This window comes from Hevea brasiliensis, chromosome 7 (assembly GCF_030052815.1).
Source record: "Hevea brasiliensis isolate MT/VB/25A 57/8 chromosome 7, ASM3005281v1, whole genome shotgun sequence".
Lineage (NCBI taxonomy): Eukaryota > Viridiplantae > Streptophyta > Magnoliopsida > Malpighiales > Euphorbiaceae > Hevea > Hevea brasiliensis.
The window spans coordinates 2143659-2166848 of NC_079499.1; the positions used below are offsets into that span (position 1 = coordinate 2143659).

General features: G+C 37.9%; 1 protein-coding gene and 1 pseudogene across 4 annotated transcripts; both read right to left on the reverse strand.

Moving 5' to 3' along the window:
* Positions 1–4615: 4615 nt before the first annotated feature.
* On the reverse strand, positions 4616–8967 carry LOC110655478 (two-component response regulator ORR26-like). Of its 4 annotated transcripts, none has more exons than XM_021811784.2 (5): positions 8593–8962; positions 6326–6478; positions 5818–6204; positions 5568–5674; positions 4711–5439 (listed from the first exon to the last, which is right to left on the reverse strand). In XM_021811784.2, the coding sequence occupies exons 1-5, from the start codon at positions 8720–8722 to the stop codon at positions 5011–5013; spliced, it is 1206 nt and encodes a 401-aa protein (XP_021667476.2). In that variant the 5' UTR covers positions 8723–8962; the 3' UTR covers positions 4711–5010. The 4 variants fall into 4 exon arrangements, with proteins under 4 accessions (XP_021667479.2, XP_021667476.2, XP_021667478.2 ...); XM_021811786.2 differs by having other exon boundaries at positions 5568–5641; positions 8593–8961; XM_021811785.2 differs by having other exon boundaries at positions 5568–5644; positions 8593–8959.
* A 1166-nt stretch (positions 8968–10133) lies between these two features.
* LOC110655399 (two-component response regulator ORR26-like) lies at positions 10134–15870 on the reverse strand (annotated as a pseudogene).
* Positions 15871–23190: the final 7320 nt, after the last annotated feature.

Here is a 23190-nt window from a genome sequence, read left to right on the forward strand (position 1 = left end):
GCCGATCCCTATCTGACTCTCTTAAATCCAACCTCAGTGCCAAGAACTCAGCTCGGACTTCCACTTAAATACCAAATCGGGGTCCCAACGAAGAACTCAAGCCGTGTCTACCCCGAAGGACCGGGTCCCAGCGAAGAACTCAAGCCGTGTCTACCCGTCCTATCCATAGTCCACACCACATCACACGCACGCCAACGCACGCACACTGCTCCAAATTACCACAACAACATACATGGCACTTTAACATTTATCAATGCATCATAAATCGTGCCTAGAGTTTAACTACATAAATATATGCATATAAGTGATGCATGGGCAGGCTGAACATATAATAATACCGAAATTACAATTAAAATTAATATTTTACTCACAGACTTGACGACAATCACTGTGGCGGCTGGGCGGAGGAAGAAGGTCATCCGCTTACGACAATCATATTACATTTATTTAATACAATCTGACTCAATACAAACAAAGAAAAGACCAATTACGTCCTAAGTCGTGCCGAAAATCCGGCAGAGTCTCCCCTATACCTAGGACCTACCCAACCTGCAAAAGGGTTCAAAACACACTTCTATACTCACAATCCATATATCCACAGTTCAATCATATCACACAGCCCCTCCTGGGCCCATCAAATCAGTCATCCATCACAATATGTAAAATTTCAATTTAGTCCTTATTATTGATCATTTTTGCAAAAACTGCCCAAACAAGCTCTAAAAATTATAAAACTTTGCCCCGCGGTCCTTAGCAATATTACTAAGCTATTTCAAAAAGAATCGTAATTTTCTAAGCTACCACGAATATTTTATGGATTTTTAATCCTATTTAAGCACTAGAAAATTACGAAAAAACAAGGTTCGGGTTTACCTTTGCCGATTCCGACTTCGGGAACGCGCTCGGGGCGTCTGACAATGGGGGGCTAGCCAAAACCTCGGCCCAATTCGGAGACTTTTCCAGAACGGTCCATGCGCCCTAAATTTGCAGACCCGATCAACTGTCGAATTTCCGCGAATCGAGGATACCTACACGAAGCCCATAACACGGGGGTTAGTACATAAATTTTTCAGAATTTTCTAAGCTCATTTAATGCTCGAAAATACACTGCGAAGTTCCGTGGGACCCACCGAAAAACGGTGTCGAAAAAATTCAAAATTTATGTCGTTGCGAAGCTCTCGACGAATGGAGCGTGCTGGTGGCCTCGGTTTTCTCGTGGGATTCACGGTTTTCGAGAAATCTAGCCCAAAAGTCGAAATGGGCTAAAATCTTCCCGAGCAAAAATCGGACAATCCGCTCGATGGATTTCGGCGTTCTTGGTGTCTATGGAAAGCTCTCGCCGAGTAGATGATTTTGGACACAAGACCCGGTCCAATCGGTGGCTGGATCGGCCGGATTGGCCGGGAAAGCTGCGGCAGGGCGTTTCGCTGGGTTTTCCATTGCTCGGGCGGCCACGCATTGGCCGGTGGTGGCCGCTGGTCAAGGTATCGGCCGGGGGGAGGAGAGAGAAACGAGAGAGAGAAGGGAGAGGGACGACGCGCGCGGGGAAAGAAAAAGGAAAAGGAAAGGAGAAGAGGGCCGGTCCGATTCAACCGGTCCAATCCGGTCCGGTTCGATTCGGCCGGTTCGATTCAGGATACAAAATTTTGAATTTTTACTCTGCCTCGGGACCGAAAACGAGGTCCAAAAATTCCGAAAAAAATTTCAGAAAACTCAGAAAAATACGTAGACTCCAAATATATTTTTAGTTTTGCCACGTGGTCTTTAAATTAAATTTTAAAAATAATTAAAGTTTATATTTTCGGAAAATCGAACCCGATTTTTTAAAATCCGAAAAATCTCAAAAAAATTCCTAAAATTTAAATAAAATTAAAATATCAAAAATACTCATAAATAATAAAATTTTGGGGTGTTACATGTTCTTCCTTCCAAGTGTTGATCACTTAGTTCTTAATCCTTCATCCAACCTTTCTTTAACTTGGGAATGAAAAAGAAAAGAACTCTAAACAATTATTAGTGGAAGAATTAATGGAAACCTTTTTGGATTCTCAATAATTCCCTTAATTAATGTTAACCCATCTTTATGTACTTGGAAGATTAAGTTTCTGTTTGGTAAATAATAAATATTTTAGCTTAATGGAAACCCACTTTTAAGACCTACAAAAGGTCTCAAATTCTCTCCCCTATGGACAAGTGTTTGGTCCCATATAAAGCTTCAAACACAAAACTCCAATCACTCATTGACAAAGTATCCTATCTGCTTCTAGTGGAGAAAAACCTTACTATTTGCTGATGTGCTTCCCACTCTTTGATAAATCTTTAAATTTTTTTAATTAACACCTAATCCAACCCCTCTTGAATTACCATAAAGAATAACAATTAAGTATGTTACAAATTAAAATAGGTCTTTGAATTTAAATCTTCTTATCTATCTGTTCTAAGATAATTTATTTAAAAAAAAAAAATTACTACTTGCTGTGTGACCCATCAATAATTACTCAGTATATTAAACTTCTATTAAATTAAAAAGTTAACAAAATGATCTTTTTCCCTTGTTTCTCTTTTTTTTCCTCATCTCAAATGATATTAAATTTGAATTATAACATACCATATATGTTTTCTTTTTGAAAAATTACTAATAAAATTTTAATTCAGTAATATTAAAATTATTTTTAGAACTATTAAGTCTGAATTTAAATTAAAGTTAATTATATTTATAAAAAAAACTCTTAATTATATTATTGATTAAGTTTAAAAAAATTTAGTAATCCATTTTTTCTTCTTTCATGTTTTTGTCTTCGATAATTTAGAGGAATGAAGATAATCAATCCTTTCATGTGGTATTGAATGTGAAAGAAATGGTGAGATTACCTCATAAAATAAAAAGGTAGTTAATCTATGTCGTTGATTGAGGCCATGACAAGCAAAAGAAAGATGTGAGATCACCATAGTGCCATTTGCTCCAATTTTTCATGTTGATAAGGAGGCATATTCTTAATTAAACACCATTAATTTTAAAAGAAACCATATTTACTTTTCTTTTTTTTTTTTCTTGCACCAATAATTGGTCACTTAAGTTCTACACCAACTAGAGGAAGTTTCCTTTCATCAACCACTAAAGAACTAGGTTAAAATGATGGTATAAAACATTGAAAACACCATCAAGCACATCATTAGTGGGTTTAATAAATCCTCCTTATCCTTGAAAACATATTAATTTGACAGTAATTAATTTGCTAATTATTGAGGATTAATTAGTTGATGATTTGATATTATTGATTGAGGTTTCACCTATCAAATATAATATAAATAATGAGAAGAGGGGGTTTAAAGGTATCCTTTTAGAGAGTGGGGTAGGGGAGGGTTTCAAAAATAAACTAAATGGCCCTAAAAGGAAATGCCCACTAACAATAACTTTATATCAAAGAGAATTATTTTACATGAAAGAGAGGATAAGCAAGAGTGGTGACTAACAAATTGAGAGGATGAACTCCATGCAACTTCTCTTAAGTGGGGTGTTGCTTTTTATTAATTTAATTAATAATTAATTAAAAGTTAAATAAAAGAATACATAGCTCTTCTTAATGCTCTCTCCTATGATGCCCCAGGTGCTTTATTTTTACCTGCTTGCAAGCAAATGACTAATTTGTTCTGAGAATATGCCAAATTCTAGATTTTGGCTAAGTTAATGGAGGCGTCTAGCATGCATTAATTACTTTAATTACAAAAATAAATAAACAATTTTCTTTTCATTTTAGCTTTATTTACTATTGTTAGAGATGAATAAATTGGGCATTAGCCCTTATGACATTTTATCCAAAGATATGGGCTTTCCACCAATTGGCCCAATCCCCCCAATAATTTCTTTTCTTATCTCTTGTCGTTTTTGGCCCTATATTTTCTTTTTCAGCTTCTGGTATTGAGAAAAAAAAAATATTCATATAATTTCAATTAAAATTTAAACTCAAAATCTCTTAATTTTATTTATAACTCCACATTTATTAAGCTAAATCTCATTGGTGAAAGAACAATTTTTTTTCCATGCATGATAAAGCTAGTAAAACCAAGCAGAAAGGCAACCTTTCCTTGGCTCGGCCTGAGGACACTGCTACAAATTCCAAATCACATTGATTAGTAATCACATGAAAGAAAGATTGCATCTTGACACCAATCAGCTAACCAATTCTTGTTTCCTGATTAAGAAGTAGTTAAGATTTGGCAAACGGCAGGTCGTGCACCATTCCTTATTGCTTTCTCATTCTGATTCTCACCCTCAAATTCTCAAGGATTTTTTTTTAAAATAGAAAGTATTCCATTAAAATTTAAGAAAAACTTAACAGAACAAGTTCATTCTAATCTCCTCATCATCAGACTCTCCAAGTACATCCAACCTAGGATTCATAATGTTAAGAGAAAAAAAAATACCTAAAAAATATCAACATACAAAATAGTAGAAAGTACACTAGATGGTTCATTACAAACACTAGCATGAAATAAAGCCACCATTGGTACAGCATGTGCACGCAGCCCTATTAACTCATCTCTTGACCCAAGAAAGGGGCATGCTAGCAAAACGACAATCTTTTTTCTCATAAAGCCAGTAAAGCCAAAGGCAGAAAAGAACCCTGTGCCCATTGTCAACATATAATTTCTCAGCAGTTGCTTTCCCTGGTCGGAATTAACAGGAAAAACAAGGAAAAAGACAACACGAAAAAAGAGAGTTTCAGGTTCTTTAAACATGCTATACATCTCAAAATACACCGTGATTCATATTCCTAAACACATGCTAATCAAGGTATAATATATGACATTTATGGGTAAGAAGACTTCTGGTATCATTTTGATTCATCAGATTCCCATTCTGGTGCAAAATATACGGTCTCAGTCGTAATTATCTATAATAACATGCTATTATACACACACACAGGATTATATCTAGGACATTAGTCATTATTGGTTTTTGAATGAAGTTTGCTCGTCTTCATCATCCCTACGCTCGTCTTCATTATCTTAGTGTTTCTTTTCATCATCCCTTAAGGGTATAAATAGGAAAGTAGAATCAAATGCTGCGGAGTTTACTTCTGATTCCCAAGAGGGGCTAGAATAACTAAATTCAGTCTGTGATCTCCTGGACTTCCAAGTATCAGAATCATCAGTAGTTAAAGATCTTTTGGATGCTATCACAGGCTTTGAAACAGTTCCCTCTTCATCACTTACATAGCTTCTGCCATAGAGTCTGGGTTCCAAGTAGTGGAGAGGTGAGCTATTGCCAGAAAATCCATAGCTACCATTTGAAACACCTTTGTGCCACATGTTGCATGAGTACTGAGTGCCAACACTTGTAGCGGATCTGGAATGTGAGTCTGAATCATTTATCCAGTTAAAAGCAATTTCCAGGTCCATTTGCTTCTGCAATCTACTCAGATAAATGCGATATTTCTGCATGTAGCAAACAGTTTCAAATAAGAAGCCAGTATTGTTTAAAATGAACTCTGAAAATATGGATGCTTAGATGAGAGAAAGAAATGAGTATTCTTTTTGCTTATTTCTCAAGGAATACAGAATACCTGCAAGTGACTTGCAACATTTTCCCTTGTCAACCATGGCACGTTCATCAAGTCAAGAATTTCCTTCTGACCAACTTCTGCCAAATAGATATAACACGTCATGGCTCCTAGAATCATGGTAAAGATGCAGGGGCTTATCACTGAAAACCCCATAATTGCGAGTATATTCCAAAAGAATTTCCATCAAAAGAATTCATTGTCGTGATCCAGTGACTAAAATTTTGGAATCTAATATATAACTGATACTTACTATCAAATCCTATCTGATTTACAGCTTTGACAAATCTCTGATGAAGGTCTACTGACCAAACTACTCTGGCTTTCTTTGTGGAAGAATTGTCACAAGGATCTTTGTCATCATGTTTGCCTTCAATATCTTTTCTTTTCTTGACTGAAGTCAGATCTTCTCCACAAACCAAGTGACCATAATCAGGCTGATCTAATCCATTTCTAGTCGTCTGGATAGTTTCCATTCCTTCAAGAATTTCAATGTCTCTTACCTCATTTATTTTCTTTCTGGATACATGCTTCCATATATTCCGAAGTTCTATGATTCGTATTGGCTTAAGAAGATAATCACAGGCTCCATGCTGAAGGCATTTCATAACCCGGCTGCTTCCGGCATCAACAGACATCACTGCAAAGTGACATGAATCCTTTAGTCAGAAGCATACTTCCAATAAATATAAGAAAAAAAAAATGAGGAAAGATTTTGGCATTCAAGATGAAAGTCCACATGTTAATGGCAAAGAACTGACTGATTACAGGAAGATCCATCTCCAGTCCAACATGTTCTAGAAATTTAAAACCATCCATGTCAGGCATGTTGACATCACTGATCACGATGTCATATCCATCTTTCCTCTCACGAAACAAGTGCAGAGCATCTCTTGCTAAAGCGCATGTGGTCACTGAACAACGCAAAAGCATTCCAAAAGGGAAAAGTCCAAAACTCAATGTTATGATAATGTGGGTTAGAAAGCTAAACACATTGTTACACAAACAAATGCGATCCTATATTACTTCCATTAAAAAAAAAAAATTATTGTCATGAGGAATATGAACCAGAAAAGACAGAAAATTTGGTCAGGGTAAAGATATTCAGGTGCACCAGAAGAAATACCTTTGAGGACAGCAAGGATACTAGAAAGTTTAAAGGCATAAACCATATTGACTGAAGCAGTTAAAAAGCACTAGAAAGCATTGCACCAATGAAATTCTGAGGCACCCACGCCAACTCAAGCATGTAAAATTTAATGAATTAAAAATATACTGTTCAATCTAATCTCACTTAAGCCTAACAAAGCCAGAGGTATTATCATAATTTGATGAGATCTCTAGCAGCAATGTTCATACACATTTCAGTAGGTAAAGGAATGGTAGCAAGCCTGCAGGAGAGAGAGCTTATGTGCCAATGCTATGGACAGAGTTACATGAATCAATATGTACCAGGAATCCAACATACCATCAGTAAAAGATGCTAACTATTATTAATACACCTCAATAGGTTCGGTAAAATGCTTTATCAGTCCTCACAGCAATTAAATTATTAATTTCCTTTTTCTTTTAGAATTGTTTTTCTAGGTTGTATTATTCAAATGGCAATGACGTATACCTCAAGAATGTACAACTTTTATAGAGCTTATTTTTCTCAGGCAACGAATGACTTGCTAGGAACTTGATTGTAGTGGCCTCTACCAAAAATATGTGCTACTCTTGAAAGTTAACAAGGTGTACCATTTGTGTAAAACTGAAGCCCTAATGTCCATCACTTATAAGACTTATTAGTTCTCTAGCGCAGAAATGAAATTAATGTAGTTGACTCGATCTTATCCAACATTTGAGCCTCAAATCTACAGTTAAGTTGAGAAATAATTACATGGGAAGTACTTGAATTTTTTAATATTTTTTCATCTAGTCTACAATTTTTTTTCCCAATTAAGTAGTTGAGCTTTTCTTAAAATGCATCAATATCGTTCAAATTGGATGAGACATAAACACATGTTATCCAAATTAAAATGCCATGTTATATAACTTCATCCAATTAGAACTTGGTTGATTCATGAACCTTATAATAAACCCAGCTCGAGACAAACAATTTCAGTTTATTAATCTAGCCAACTCCAGAAAACAAGGGCAAATCTTTATAGAGTAGCGCGACAAGTCTAATGATAAGAAATTCACATAAGGAACTTATAAAGTTGCATGAGAAAGCATTTCATCGTACTTGAGCTTTCCTAACATAATACTTGTAATTTAGAGAAGTTATCTTCAAACGCTTGCAGAAGTGCTTCAATACGACTTGCAGTCTAACTCATCCATGCCTCCATTTCAAGAAATGGAGACGTAGGAAATGTCAAAAATTACAACCAGTGATGGGAATAAATATATTTCTTTATCCACTCCAAGATGACTATCAGCAGTCAAATTTCCACAAAAAACCAAAATCCTTCACATCTATTCAAGTTTTATAAAATTCTCAATAATAAGTGCCGGTTTATGATGACCATGCTTTCACCTAACAAAATCCACGAATTAAATTCTCAAATAATGCAAAAAAAAAAAAAAAAATTCCCACAACTACGCTGCAAAAATACTTAAAAACAACATGAAGAGCATTCACAAACCCCGATTAACATGATTTCATATAGTTTCATGTCACCTTCATGCTTAAACAAGACACATATCATTCCCAGCGAGATAGAAATCATAAATTTCGAACTTCAAATACACTTTTCAACAGGAAAAACAAGCTATCCTAAAGAACCCAAGAAGAAGAACAGAAAAGTAGAAACGACATGTTAACGATTACCACCATAGAACACCAAAGAAAAAGAAATTGATGCAGGGATTAATATTGAAGAATTAGAAGTTTCAAAAACCAATAAAAAAGGAGCTAGGCAGGTTCATATATAACATTAACGCGGTTCATAATCAACAGTGGTAGTGAAAAGAAGCAAGCTTGATTGACTGTTAACCAATAAGAAACGAAGAACAGAAGCAAGCAGAGGTTGAGTAAATTAACCTTCATAAGAGCACTTTTTGAGCATCTTTTCAAGAATTTTCAAACAGATGGGATCGTCATCGACAACAAGAACACGGAGACCAGCAGGAAACGCATCGTTTCGAAGGGAAGAGAAACCATTGTCCATCATGGGCGGCTCAGAATCAAGAATCAAGAATCAAGAGACAACTCAGAAGACAGAGTGTTCGTCGAGTGAGATGTAGAAAAAAAGGGGAGAGAGAGAGAGAAAGAGGGAGAGAGAGATGGGGTCTTAAAATGAGGAGACCATGAAGATTTTAATTTGTTTGCTTGGGCTTTAGAGAAGAAAGACAGAGAAAGTGAAAGAAAATTAAAAAAAAAAAGAAATGGAAACAGGAAAAGAAAGAAACAAAGAACGCGCAAGCGAATATTGGTGCCTGCGGCTGTGGCGCGCACATTAGCCTCTAACCAGCTTCTTCCTTTGACTGGACAAGCCGGTTACCCCTTCGGTTTCCTTTTTCTGCACTTGAAATTGTTAAAATAATTAATTTAAAAGTGAAAAACTATTATTTTTGCATTTTTATTAAAAAATATTACTTTCTTTATCCTATAAATATGGATTACTCCTTTTCACATTATTAAAAAATATAATTAATATAATTAAAACAATTAATTTTATTTAATTTTTTTCGAATACACTCACCATTTATATTACTTTATTAAAATTTAAATTACTCATATTATTTAATTTCTTTTCTTATCTCTTGTTGTTTTTGGCCCTATATTTTCTTTTTGAGCTTCTAGTATTGAGAAAAAAAAAATATTCACATAATTTCAATTAAAATTTAAACTCAAAATCTCTTAATTTTATATATAACTCCACATTTATTAAGCTAAATCTCATTGGTGAAAGAACATATTTTTTTTCCATGCATGATAAAGCTAGTAAAGCCAAGCAGAAAGGCAACCTTTCCTTGGCTTGGCCTGAGGACACTGATACAAATTCCAAATCACATTGATTAGTAATCACATGAAAGAAAGATTGTATCTTGACACCAATCAGCTAACCAATTCTTGTTTCCTGATTAAGAAGTAATTAAGATTTGGCAAACAGCAGGTCGTGCACTATTCCTTATTGCTTTCCTTTTCATTCTGATCCTCACCCTCAAATTCTCAAGGATTTTTTTAAAAAAAAAAGTATTTTATTAAAATTTAAGAAAAATTTAACAGAATAAGTCCATTCTAATCCGTCATCAGACTCTCTAAGTACATCCAACCTCGGATTTATAGTGTTAAGAAAAAAAAAAAAAATCTGCATACAAAATAGTAGAAAGTATACTTGATGGTTCATTACAAACACTGACATGAAATAAAGCCAACATTGCTACAGCATGTGCACGCAGCTCTATTAACTCATCTCTTGACCCAAGAAAGGGACATGCTAGCAAAACGAAAATCTTTTTTCCCGTAAAGCCAGTAAAGCCAAAAGCAGAAAAGGACCCAGTGCGCATTCTCAACATAAAATTTCTCGCCAGTTGCTTTCCTGGTAGGAATTAACAGGAAAAACAAGGAAAAAGACAACATAAAAAAATAGAGTTTCAGGTTCTCTAAACATGCTATACATCTCAAAATACACCGTGATTCATGTTGCTAAACACACGCTAATCAAGGTATAATATATGAGATTTATGGTTAAGAAGACTTCTGGTATCATGTTGATTCATCACATTCCCATTCTGGTGCTAAATATACAGTCTCAGTCATAATTATCTATAACAACATGTTATCATATACACACACAGGATTATATCTAGGACATTAGTCATTGGTTTTTGAATGAAGTTTGCTAGTCTTCATCATCCCTACGCTCGTCTTCATTATCTTAGTGTTTCTTTTCATCATCCCTTTGAGGGTATAAATAGGAAAGTAGAATCAAATGCTGCAAAGTTTACTTCTGATTCCCAAGAGGGGCTAGAATAACTAAAGTCTGTGATCTCCTGGACTTCCAGGTATCAGAATCATCAGTAGTTAAAGATCTTTTGGATGCTATCACAGGCTTTGAAACAGTTCCCTCTTCGTCACTTACATAGCTTCTGCCATAGAGTCTGGGTTCCAAGCAGTGGAGAGGTGAGCTATTGCCAGAAAATCCATAGCTACCATTTTAAACACCTTTGTGCCGCATTTTGCATGAATACTGAGTGCCAACACTTATAGCGGATCTGGAATGTGAATCTGAATCATTTATCCAATTAAAAGCAATTTCCAGGTCCATTTGCTTCTGCAATCTACTCAGATAAATGCGATATTTCTGCATGTAGCAAACACTTTCAAATAAGAAGCCAGTATTGTTTAAAATGAACTCTGAAAATATGGATGCTTAGATGAGAGAAAGAAATGAGTTTTCTTTTTGCTTATTTCTCAAGGAATATGGAATACCTGCAAGTGACTTGCAACATTTTCCCTTGTCAACCATGGCACGTTCATCAAGTCAAGAATTTCCTTCCGACCAACTTCTGCCAAATAGATATAACATGTCATGGCTCCTAGAATCACGGTAAAGATGTAGGGGCTTATCACTGGCATAATTGCGAGTATATTCCAAAAGAATTTCCATCAATTTGCTATACTTACCGTAAACTCCTATCTGATATACAGCTTCCACAAATTTCTGATGAAGATCTACTGACCAAACTACTCTGGCTTCCTTTGTAGCAGAATTGTCACCAGGGTCTTCGACATCATGTTTATTTTCAACGTCTTTTCTTTTCTTGACTGAAGTTAGACTGATCTGATCCATTTCGACTCACTTATACTTCCCATTCCTTCAAGAATTTCAATGCCTCTTATCTCGTGTCTTCCTTCTGAATACATGCTGCCATATATTCCGAAGTTCTTTCATTCTTATTGGCTTAAGAAGATAATCACAGGCTCCATGCTGAATGCTTTCATAACCAGACTCATTTCTCCACAAACAGACATCACTGAGAAGTGACATGAATACGTTTTGTCAGAAGTGCTTCCAGTAAATATAAGATACAAAAAATAAGGAGAGATTTTTGGCACTCAATGTGAAAGTCCACACGTTAATGGGGAAGAACTGACTAACAACAGGAAGATCCATCTCCAGTCCAACAAGTTCTAGAAGTTGAAAACCATCCATGTCAGGCATTTTGACTTCACTGATCACAATGTCATATCCATCTTTCTTCTCACGAAGTGAGCGCAAAGCATGAGTTGCTAAACCACATGTGGTCACTGAACAACACAAAAGAATTCCAAAAGGGAAAAAGTCAAAAACTCAATGTTATGGTATAATGTGGGTTAGAAAGCTAAACATATTGTTGCACAAACAAAAGCCATCCTACATTACTACCAATCACCAAGCAAAATTATGTATCATTTATGTGACTTGAGTTTTAGATATATTTTCATAAACCTAAATTGTTATCATATTCGAAAGTTTTACATTTTTTGCCACCTGATTGGAAAATGTTGTGAGGCCGGGCACTAACCTCGTTAGGGGGTGTGGGGGGCAACCTATTGTTAGGGCTGAGCAGATTTCGGTTCAAACCGAAAAATCAAACCGAACCGAGTCAATTCGGTTCAATCAGTTCTGTTTTAAAATTCAATTAGTTGGGTTTGGCTCTGTTTTATGTTATAAAAATTTCGATTATTTCAGTTTAGTTCGGTTTTGAAGAGAAAAAAATCAATTAAATCGAACCGAACGGAATAGTAATTTATATGTTCAAATCAAACTAAATCAAACCGAATCGATTTTTGAATTGATTTATTTTTATGGGAAATATATGAATTATATTTAATTTTATATATATTAATTGTTTAATTTCATTTATTAATGGTTATTAGGTTCAAACCAAAGTCAAAATTAGACCAAATAAATTAAAAATCAAATCTAAATTAAAAAATTAATCAAAACCGATCGATTTAAACCGAACCGAACTGAAATAGAGTGGTTCAGTTTGATTCGATTCGATTTTTATCAATTTCGATTCGGTTCGGTTTCCAAAATATATAATTCGGTTTTTATAATTTAATTCGGTTCGGTTCGGTTCGGTTCGAACCAAATGCTCACCCCTACCTATTGTGGTGGAATTATGAGAAAATCAAGAAAGACACAGCAATTAAGATTTGAGAGTTCTAAGTAATTATATCATAATAAAACTTTTTTCTTTCTTGCCCGTGTACATAGACTTACAGTCAAACCATGTAAACCTTGTATTCATTTTTCTTCTCTTGTGATTATGCTATTGCGTGTGCACCTTAAATTCACATGCATGTTTTAACAATAAGGTATAAACCGTGTATATTGAAGCAATTGAAAGGCACTTGAAAGCATTGTACCAGCAAAATTCTGAGTTAAGCCTAACGAACGAAGCCAGAGGTATTATCATAATTTCATCAGATCTCTAGTGGCATGTTCATACTCATATCACTAGGCAAGAGAATGGTAGCAAGGATGCAACAGAGCTTATGTGCCGATGCTATGCACCAAGTTACATGAATCAATCTGCGTCAAGAATTCAACATACGAACACTAAAAATGCTAGCTATTATTAATACACATTCAATAGGTTCACTAAATTTCTCTATCAGTCCTCACAGCAATTGTCTTATCAATTTCTTTCATTTTTTTTTTCTACAATTGTTTTTCTAGGTCGTATTTTTAAAACGGCATGATTGACACCTCAAGAATGTATAACTCTTTATAGAGGTGATTTTTCTCAGATGATGGCTTGCTAAGAGCATGATTGTAGAGGCCTCTACCAAAAACATGTGCTAATCTTGAATGCTAACAAGAAATGCCGGTTGTGTAAAATTGAAGCCCTGTCATCCATCTTTTTATAAGACTTGTTAATATTGCACTTCAGTAAACTTCCTTTGCAAAGCCTTGGACACTTACTCCCTCATTGAGTTAGCTTTTTGAAATTAAGTTAAACTTGACTCATTTTTTTAAAATGGTATCAAAACCTTTTCAACTAATGTTTCAGCCTCCATAAGTGTTTCACACTCTAGGCGTAAAAGAGTGTGTTAATATCCCACAGAAGTAACATGCCTCTTATAAAGCTTGACTCATTTTCTTAAAATGGTATCAACTCAAATCTTTTTTACATTTAAGTTCACATACACACTCATAAATAAGTAAGGCTCTCACTTTTTCTCTACAATTTGCTCTCAACACATGGCACACTTCTCTCTTGCCTTATGTTGTAAACATATGGCAATATATATATATATATATATATATATATATATATATATATATATATATATTGTGCCTTGCTATGCCTCACATCATAAATGACAATCTAGCATATCCTTGACCAAATCTTAAGTATTGGTCAAGAATTCATTCAAAGATTTCAAAGTCCTAGCACCATATATTGGAATATAAAGGCAAGATTGTGAAGATAATGAGGCTACAATCAATTCAAGACATATTCAACAAAACAATTCATGGTACTTGAGCTTTCCTGAGTACTTGTCCTTCAGAAATTTTATCTTCAAACACTTGCAGAAGTGCATCAATACGACTTGCAGTCTGACTCATCCACGCCTCCATTTCAGGAAATGGAGATGTAGGAAAGGTTAAAAGTCACCACCAATGATAGGAATAAATATATTTCTAGATACACTCCAAGATGACTATCAACAATCAAAATTCCACGAAAATCCTTCTCAGCTATTTAAGTTTATAACATTCTCAATAGTAAGTTCATGATTATGATGACGATGCTTCAATTTAACAAAATCAACGAATTAAATTCTCAAATAATACAAAACAATTCCCACAAATACACAGCAAAAATACTCAAAAACAACATGAACGGCATTCACAAACCCAGAACATGATTTCATATAGGTTCAGGTCACCTTCATGCTCAAACAAGACATACATAGCATTCTGAGTGAGATAGAAATCATAAATTTCGATTTTCAAATGCACTTTTCAACATGAAAGACAAGCTATCCTAAAGAACCCATGTAGCAGAACAACAAAATAGAAACGACATGTTAATAATTACCATCATAGAGCACCAAAGAAAAAGAAACTGATGCAACCATGCAAGGAATAATATTGAAGAATTAGAAGTTTCAAAAATAAATAAAAAGGAGTTAGGCGGGTTCATTTGCCCCGCTAACTCCGTTCATAATCAACAGTGGTAGTGAAAAAGCAAGCTTGATAGAGTGAAACGAGGAACACAAAAAGCAGAGGTTGACGAATTAACCTTCATAAGAGCACTTCTCGAGCATCTTTCCAAGGATTTTCAACCAGGTGGGATCGTCATCGACAGCAATAATACGGAGACCAGCAGGAAACGCATCGTTTGGAGGGAAAGAGAAACCATTGTCCATCATAGGCGGCTCAGATTCAAGAGTCAAGAAAAAAAACTCATGATAAGGGCGTGAGTCGAGTGAGATATAGAAGGAAGGAGAGAAAGAGAGACAGAGAGAGAGAAAGGGTCTTAAAATGAGGAGAATGTGAAGGTTTTTAATTTGTTTGTTTGGGTTTTAGATAAGAAAGAGCGAGAAAGTGAAAGGAAAAAAAAAAAAAAAAGGAAACATAAAGAAAGAAACAAAGAACGCGCAAGAATATTGGTCCCTGTGGCTGTGGCGCGCATCTTACCTTATTTTCAAAAGAATAGCTTTCCTTACCTAGAAAAGCCATTCCATGTTATATATGGATTTTTCTTGTCTAAAATCGCTTTTTTTCCAAAGGCTTTATGGATGAAAATTCCTAAAACTTTACCCACAACAAATGGACTCAGCAATCTTGATTTCCTTGAAGATTGTGTCAAATTTCTCAAACCCAAACTAAAATGAATTCTAACAGTTTCATGTCACCTACATGCTCAAACAAGAGGCAGAGCATTCTTAGTAGGACAGAAAGCAAAAATTTCGAAACTTGAATGTACTTCTCACTAAAAAATGAAACTATCCTAAAGAACCTAATCAGTAAAACACCGAATAGGAACGAAACGTGAGCAAAACTACCATAGAACAGAAATCGAACAATATTATTCAAGAATAAGAAATGGTTTTATCGAAAAGAAGCAAGCTTTGGAAACAAACAGAGGTGGAGCGAATTGACCTAGTTATGAGAACTTTCGAGCCATTTTTCCATATTTTCAACCAAGTGGGATAGTTGTCTGTCGCTAGAGCATGAAGACCAGCCGGAAACGCATAATTTTGTTAAAAAAAAGAGAATGTGTTGACTTTTAACTTTGGTTGTTTTGGTTTTTAGAAAAGAAACACCTGGAAAATCAAAGAAAATGATGAGAAAGAAAAAAGCCAGAGAATATTTGCCTGCCTTTTTTGTTGATATTGGATATTGTGTGCACCTTAAAATTGTGTATAGGGGTGAACATTCCGTTTGAACCGAATTGAATCGAATTAAATTATAAAATTTAAATTTTAAATTTTAGAAATCGAATCAAATTGAAATAGATAAAAAATCAAATTGAATTGAATAGCTCTATTTCAATTTGATTCGGTTTAAATCGATTGATTTTGATTTTTAATTGATTTTTTAATTTAGATTTGATTTTCAAGTTATTTTGTAACACCCCAAAATTTCAAATTTTATTATTTTATGATCATTATTGGTATTTTAATTTTATTTAAATTTTAAGAATTTTTTTGAGATTATTCGGATTTTAAAAATCGGGTTCGATTTTTCGAAAATATAAACTTTGATGATGATTTTTAAAAATTAATTTAAAGACCACGTGGCAAAACTAAAAATATATTTGGAGTCTACGAATTTTTCTGAGTTTTTTGAAATTTTTTCGAAATTTTTGGACCTCGTTTTCGGTTCCGAGGCAGAGTAAAAATTCAAAATTTTGTATTTCGAATCGAAACGGCCGAATCGAACCGGACCGGCTCCCTTCCATTTTTCTTCCTCCTGCGCGCGTCTCCTCCCCCTTCTCTCTTTCTCCCGTTTTCTCTCTCCTCCCGCCCCAGCCCGCCGGCCAGCCACCTTCCCTGCCTCCCCAGCTCGCCGCAGGCCCCGACTATCTCGGTAGTGCGCCGCCCCAAGCAGCGGAAGCGCTCGCGAACTCCCCTCCCTCGCGCACGCGACGTTTCGACTTTCCAGCCAAAATTCGGCCGATCCGGCCACCAATCAGACCGGGTCTTGTGTCTAAAATCATCTACTAGTCGAGAACTTTCCATAGACACCAAGAACACCGAAATCCATCGAGCGGTTTGTCCAATTTTTGCCCGGGAAGTTTTAGCCCATTTTGACTTTCGGGCTAGATTTCTCGCAAACCGTGAATCCCATGAGAAAACCGAGAGTACCAGAGCGCTCCACTCGTCAAGAGCTTCGCGGCGGCATAAATTTTGAATTTTTCCGACACCGTTTTTCGGTGGGTCCCACGAAACTTCGCAGTGTCTTTTCGAGCATTAAATGAGCCTAGAAAATTCTGAAAAATTTATGTACTAACCCCCGTGTTGTGGGCTTCGTGTAGGTATCCTCAATTCGCGGAAATTCGATAGTTGGCCAAGATGCAGAATTTCCGGCGAATGCACTATTCTGGAAAAGTCTCCGAATTGGACCGAGGTTTTGGCTACCCCCCATTGTCAGACGTTCCGAGCACGTTCCCGAAGTCGGAATCGGTAAAGGTAAGCCCGAACCTTGCTTTTTCGTAATTTTCTAGTGCTTAAATAGGATTAAAAATTCATAAAATATTCGTGGTAGCTCAGAAAATTTTGATTCTTTTTGCAATAGCCTAGTAATATTGCTAAGGACTGCGGGGCAAAGTTTTAGAATTTTTAGAGCTTGTTTGGATAGTTTTTACAAAAATGATCAATTATAAGGATTAAATTGAAATTTTATATACTGTGATGAATGACTGATTTGATGGGTCAAAGAGGGGCTGTATGATGTGATTGAACTGTGGATATATGAGTTGCGAATATAGAAGTGTAATTTGAGCCTTTTTGCAGGTTGGGTAGGTCCTAGGTATAGGGGAGACTCTGCCGAATTTTCGGCACAACTTAGGACGTATTTGGTCTTTTCATGATTTGTATTGAGTCATTTGTATTAAATAATTGTAATATGATTGTCAGGTGAGCCGGGACAGCCTTCTTCCTCCGCCCAGCCGCCACAGTGACCGTTGTCAAGTCTGTGAGTAAAATAGTAATTTTAATTGTAATTTCACTACTATTATATGTTCAAGCATGCCCATGCATCACTTATATGCATATATCTATGTAGATAAACTTTAGGCACGATTTATGTTGCATTCATAGCTGTGAAAGTGCCATTTATGTTGTTGTGGTAATTTGGAGCAGTGTATGTGCGTTGGCGTGCGTGTGATGTGGTGTGGACTATGGATAGGACGGGTAGACAAGGCTTGAGATCTTCGCTGGGACCCGGTCCTTCGGGGTAGACACGGCTTGAGTTCTTCGCTGGGACCCCGATTTGGTTATTAAGTGGAAGTCCGAGCTGAGTTCTTCGCTGGCACAGTTGGAATTAAGAGAGTCAGATAGGATCAGCTCCCATATATATATCTGATTGATATTGCTGGGTGCGTGAGTGCTCCAAATTACCTTTTTGATGTTATGATGTGAATTTATTGTTGATGCTGTATTTCACTCTACAGGGTGCACTAGTTCTAGATAGTTATAGAGATTATGGTTAAAATTGATATTTTACTCTCTGAGTCGAACGCTCACTCCTGTTCAATATTTTTCCAAGCTACAGGAGGATATTTTTGAGGCTAACCTGCTTTCTCCCTCGCAGGTCGATTATTAATGTTTGTATAAACTTGTTAAATCTTAGAATTTTCGCATGTGTTAGAAATGTTTATTTGATTTGGGTCTGTAAACTAAATTATTATTGTGGACCTGTAAACTTAATATTCTATGCATGTTTGATGGATTGGATGAGGGAGCTGAGCTCCCATTTATTTTTATGCTGATGAGTATGTGAAGGGTGAGCTGAGCTCCCCAATTGAGTATTTACTGTGTTTACAGGTCGAGTGAGTCATAAACTCCCCGTTGGTAGGTTCATTTTATGGCCAGACTCTGTCTGGTTGATTTCTTGAAATTGGGCCCAAATGGGCCTTAGAGTTGGGTTAAGTGAATAATTAGGCTTACTACGGGCCTCGGGGGCTTTAGGCTGGCCCAGGTCTTAGTGCCGGTCCGGCCCATGGGTTGGGTCGTGACAAATGTGGTATCAGAGCTTAGGCTCCAGATTCTTAGGGAATGTTCATCTAAAGTGTTGGGAAGAGTCTACTAGGAGTCACATGCGGAAAAATAGGGTCCACATTCGTCTTGCATTGTCATCTTTGCTTCTAGTTTCTGCTTCATATATTGTGTGTAAATATGAGTCTATAGAGCTATGTAACGTGCAGTTTTGAATTTTGTGGGCTAATGCTGCTGAATTTTAGGAAAATGCGTAGAAGCAGGAGAGCTGCCACTGCACCAGAACCAGATGTGCCTGACGAGGTGTTAGCACAGGATGAGGCGCCTGCCCCGAGGAGGCGGGGTAGGAGGCCTAGAGCTGCTCAAGTAGAAGAGCAGCTGCCAACAGTTCAGGATCAGTCTTTTATGGCACAGGGTCCCATGGACCCCATGACAGCTACTCTAGCTGGTTTGCAGAGGACCATTGATATGATAGCGCAGTATATGATCCACCCTCCACAGCAGCAGCAGTCCAATGTACCAAGAGGGGAACCTTACAAACAGATCATCAATTTCAAGAAGTTAGTGCCTGGTACTTATGATGTGTCAGACGATGCATATCGGTTTTTGGATTCTATGACGGCGAGAGCAGTGCGATTGATTGATAAAAGACTAATAGAGTGTATGCAGCATGTCATGGGGCCTATGCCTAGACAATGGATGAATGACTACATATTACCTCGGATGGAGGGTTTGTCATGGACTCAGTTTGTGGAACTTTTCATCAATCGGTTTGTACCAGAAAGCTTCAGGGATCAAAAGCAGTGGGCCTTTGAGGCCTTAAGACAGAATGGCAGGTCTGTAGATGAGTATGCTACAGAATTTCTAGAACTGAGCAGGTATGCCCCTATAGCAGTAGCTACAGAAACTATGAAGGTGAAGAGATTCCTAAAGGGGCTGGACAGGAGGTATGCAAACCTGGCCATGATGTCGAATTAGTCGTTTGATGTGGTAGTTGATCGAGCCAGACAGATAGAGATTAGCTATGCTGCGGATGACAGCGGAAGAGCAAAGAAAAACAGAGCAGAGGGTTCTTCAGGTGTTCCCCACATGGGTACTACGGATAGTGGTGGTCAAACTACTTACAGAGGAAGAAGCAGGAATAAGAGGAGTGGTTTTAGACACAAATCCCGAGGGTTCAGACCAGGGTACAGATCCAGCAGTGGTCACAGTTCGAGTGCAGCGATTCTGGTGCAGTTCAGATCCTCCTTGGCACCTTGTGCACAGTGTGGAAGAGAACATTCAGGACCTTGTTTGATGAGTTCAAGAGTATGCTTCAGGTGTGGCCAACCAGGTCACTTTGCTAGGGAATGCCCCGTGTTCAGCGAGCCACAGATGGGGTCACTGGGTTCTGTTGCGAATGTTCCTCGTCAGTTGTATCCGGGTGCTTCTAGCATGGCGGCGATCGATTCGATGGCCAGGCCGAGGACAAGGGGCGTGGATTTGGGGCGGTCGGGAGGATAAGTCAGTATCAAGGTTCTGCCACTCAGGGTAGGGGTCAAGCTCGGGTTTTCACCCTGACCCATCAGGATGCTCAAGCTTCAAATGCAGTTGTGGCAGGTATTCTTCTGGTCTGTTCCTATGAGGCTCGTGTTTTAATAGATCCGGGTGCTACTCACTCATTTGTCTCCCCTGTGTTTGCCATGAGATTTGGTAGAAACCCTACAACTCTAGAATGCCCTTTGTCGGTAGCTACCCCACTTAGCGACAACATAGATGTAGATATGGTTTTTCCGGGTAGCCCAGTGGTAGTGGATGGGAAGATCCTCCCAGCAGACTTGGTTCCTCTACCGATGTGGATTTTGATGTAATTTTGGGAATGGATTGGTTGGCAACTCATTATGCCACCTTAGACTGCAGGAACAAAAAGGTGCATTTCCACATACCTGGTGTGGAAGAGTTTAGCTTTGATGGTGACAGGAGCGTGGCTCCATATAACTTGGTGTCAGAAATTAGTGCTAGAAAAATGTTGAGGCGTGGATGCCAAGGGTATTTGGTATTGGTGAGAGATACATCTGTAGAAGGTGCCAACATGGAAAATGTTCCTGTTGTCAGAGAATTTATGGATGTCTTCCCTGAAGAGCTTCCAGGGTTGCCACCAGAAAGGGAAATAGAGTTCTGTATTGATGTTGTTCAGGGTACAAATCCCATATCCATGCCACCTTACAGGATGGCACCAGCAGAATTGAAAGAGCTGAAGGAGCAACTACAGGAGCTTTTGGACAAGGGTTTTATACGCCCGAGCACTTCACCCTGGGGCGCTCTTGTGCTATTTGTAAGAAAGAAAGATGGGTCATTGAGGTTGTGTATTGACTACAGACAGCTGAACAAGGTGACTGTGAAGAACAAGTATCCACTTCCTCGGATCGATGATCTGTTTGATCAGCTCCAAGGGGCTAGATTCTTTTCCAAGATAGACCTGCGATCGGGCTACCATCAGTTGAGAATTAGGGATGAGGACATGTCCAAAATGGCATTCAGGACAAGATATGGTCATTATGAGTTCTTGGTGATGTCTTTTGGACTCACTAATGCACCAGCAGCCTTCATGGACTTGATGAACTAGGTGTTCAAGTCGTTTTTGGACCGTTTCATCATTGTATTCATAAATAACATTTTGGTATACTCTCAGACCGAGGAAGAACACGTGTGGCACTTGAGGATGGTGTTGCAGACGTTGAGGGAGCACCAGTTATATGCCAAATTTTCAAAATGTGAATTTTGGCTAGAAAGCATCTCATTCTTGGGACACGTGGTTTCTAGTGACGGCATTCAAGTGGATCCCAAGAAAATTGAAGCTGTAACTGATTGGCTTAGGCCTACAACAATCACTGAGGTGCGAAGTTTTCTGGGTCTAGCTGGCTACTATAGGTGTTTTGTGCAAGATTTCTCCAGGATAGCGGCTCCCCTAACTAAGTTAACTCGGAAGAATGTTCCATTTATTTGGACAGATGACTGTGAGAAGAGCTTCCAGAAGCTTAAGGAGTGTCTAACCACCGCCCCTGTGTTGACACTACCTATGAGTGGTGAAGGATACACCGTGTACTGTGACGCCTCCAGAGTTGGCCTAGGGTGTGTTTTGATACAGAATGGAAATGTAGTGGCTTATGCTTCAAGACAGCTGAAGAGGCATGAGCAGAACTACCCCACCCATGATTTGGAAATGGCGGCTGTAGTCTTTGCACTAAAAATCTAGAGACACTACCTGTATGGTGAAGTGTGCAAGATATACACCGACCACAAGAGTTTGAAGTACATCTTCCAACAGAGGGATTTAAACTTGAGACAGAGGAGATGGATGGAGCTTCTGAAAGACTATGATTGCACCATCGGTACCACCACAGGAAAGCCAATGTAGTAGCAGATGCTTTGAGCAGAAAATCTTCTGGCAGTTTGGCGCACATTTCAGCAGAGAAGAGACCGTTGATTCAGGAAGTACATGAGTTGATGGATCAAGGTTTAATCCTAGATCTTTCAGATGAGGGGGTATTGCTGGCTCATTTTTCAGTGAGGCCGGACTTGAGAGACAGAGTTAGAGTTTCCCAGCACAGAGACCAATAATTGATGTAGATCATAGAAAGAGTACAGCAAGGTGAAGGTGGTAAGTTCGGGTTTGCCAATGATGGCGCCCTTATGCAAGGTTCTAGGATATGTGTGTCCAATGTGGACAATCTCAGAAATGAAATCATGCAAGAGGCACACTATACACTGTACAGTGTCCACCCAGGTTCCATCAAGATGTACCATGATGTGAAAGATAGCTACTGGTGGAATGGCATGAAGAGAGACATAGCAGACTTTGTGTCCAAGTGCTTGACTTGTCAGAAGGTGAAGTTTGAACACCAGAGACCGTCAGGGAAGCTGCAAGAGCTCCCTATCCCAGAATGGAAATGGGAAATAATCACTATGGATTTTGTGACTGGGTTGCCTCGTACCACGCGAGGATATGATTCGATATGGGTAATTGTGGACCGTCTAACCAAATCAGCTCACTTTTTGCCTGTGAAGACTACGTATTCGGTGGCACAGTATGCCTGGCTCTACATTCGGGAAATAGTCAGATTGCATGGAGTTCTGGCTTCCATAATATCTGATAGAGGGCCCCAGTTCACTTCTCGATTTTGGAGAAAGTTGCAGGAGGCACTTGGCATACAGTTGAACTTCAGTACGGCCTTCCACCCTCAGACAGACGGACAGTCCGAAAGGACAATCCAAACACTGGAAGACATGCTTCGCATGAGTGTTTTGGATTTTGGAGGTCAATGGGATGATCAGCTAGCTTTGGTGGAGTTTGCCTACAACAACAGTTACCATTCCAGCATAGGGATGGCACCCTATGAGACTATATGGAAGAAAGTGTAGGTCTCCTCTGTGTTGGATGGAAATGGGAGAAGCGAAGGTGCATGATGTAGACCTAGTGCAGTACACTTT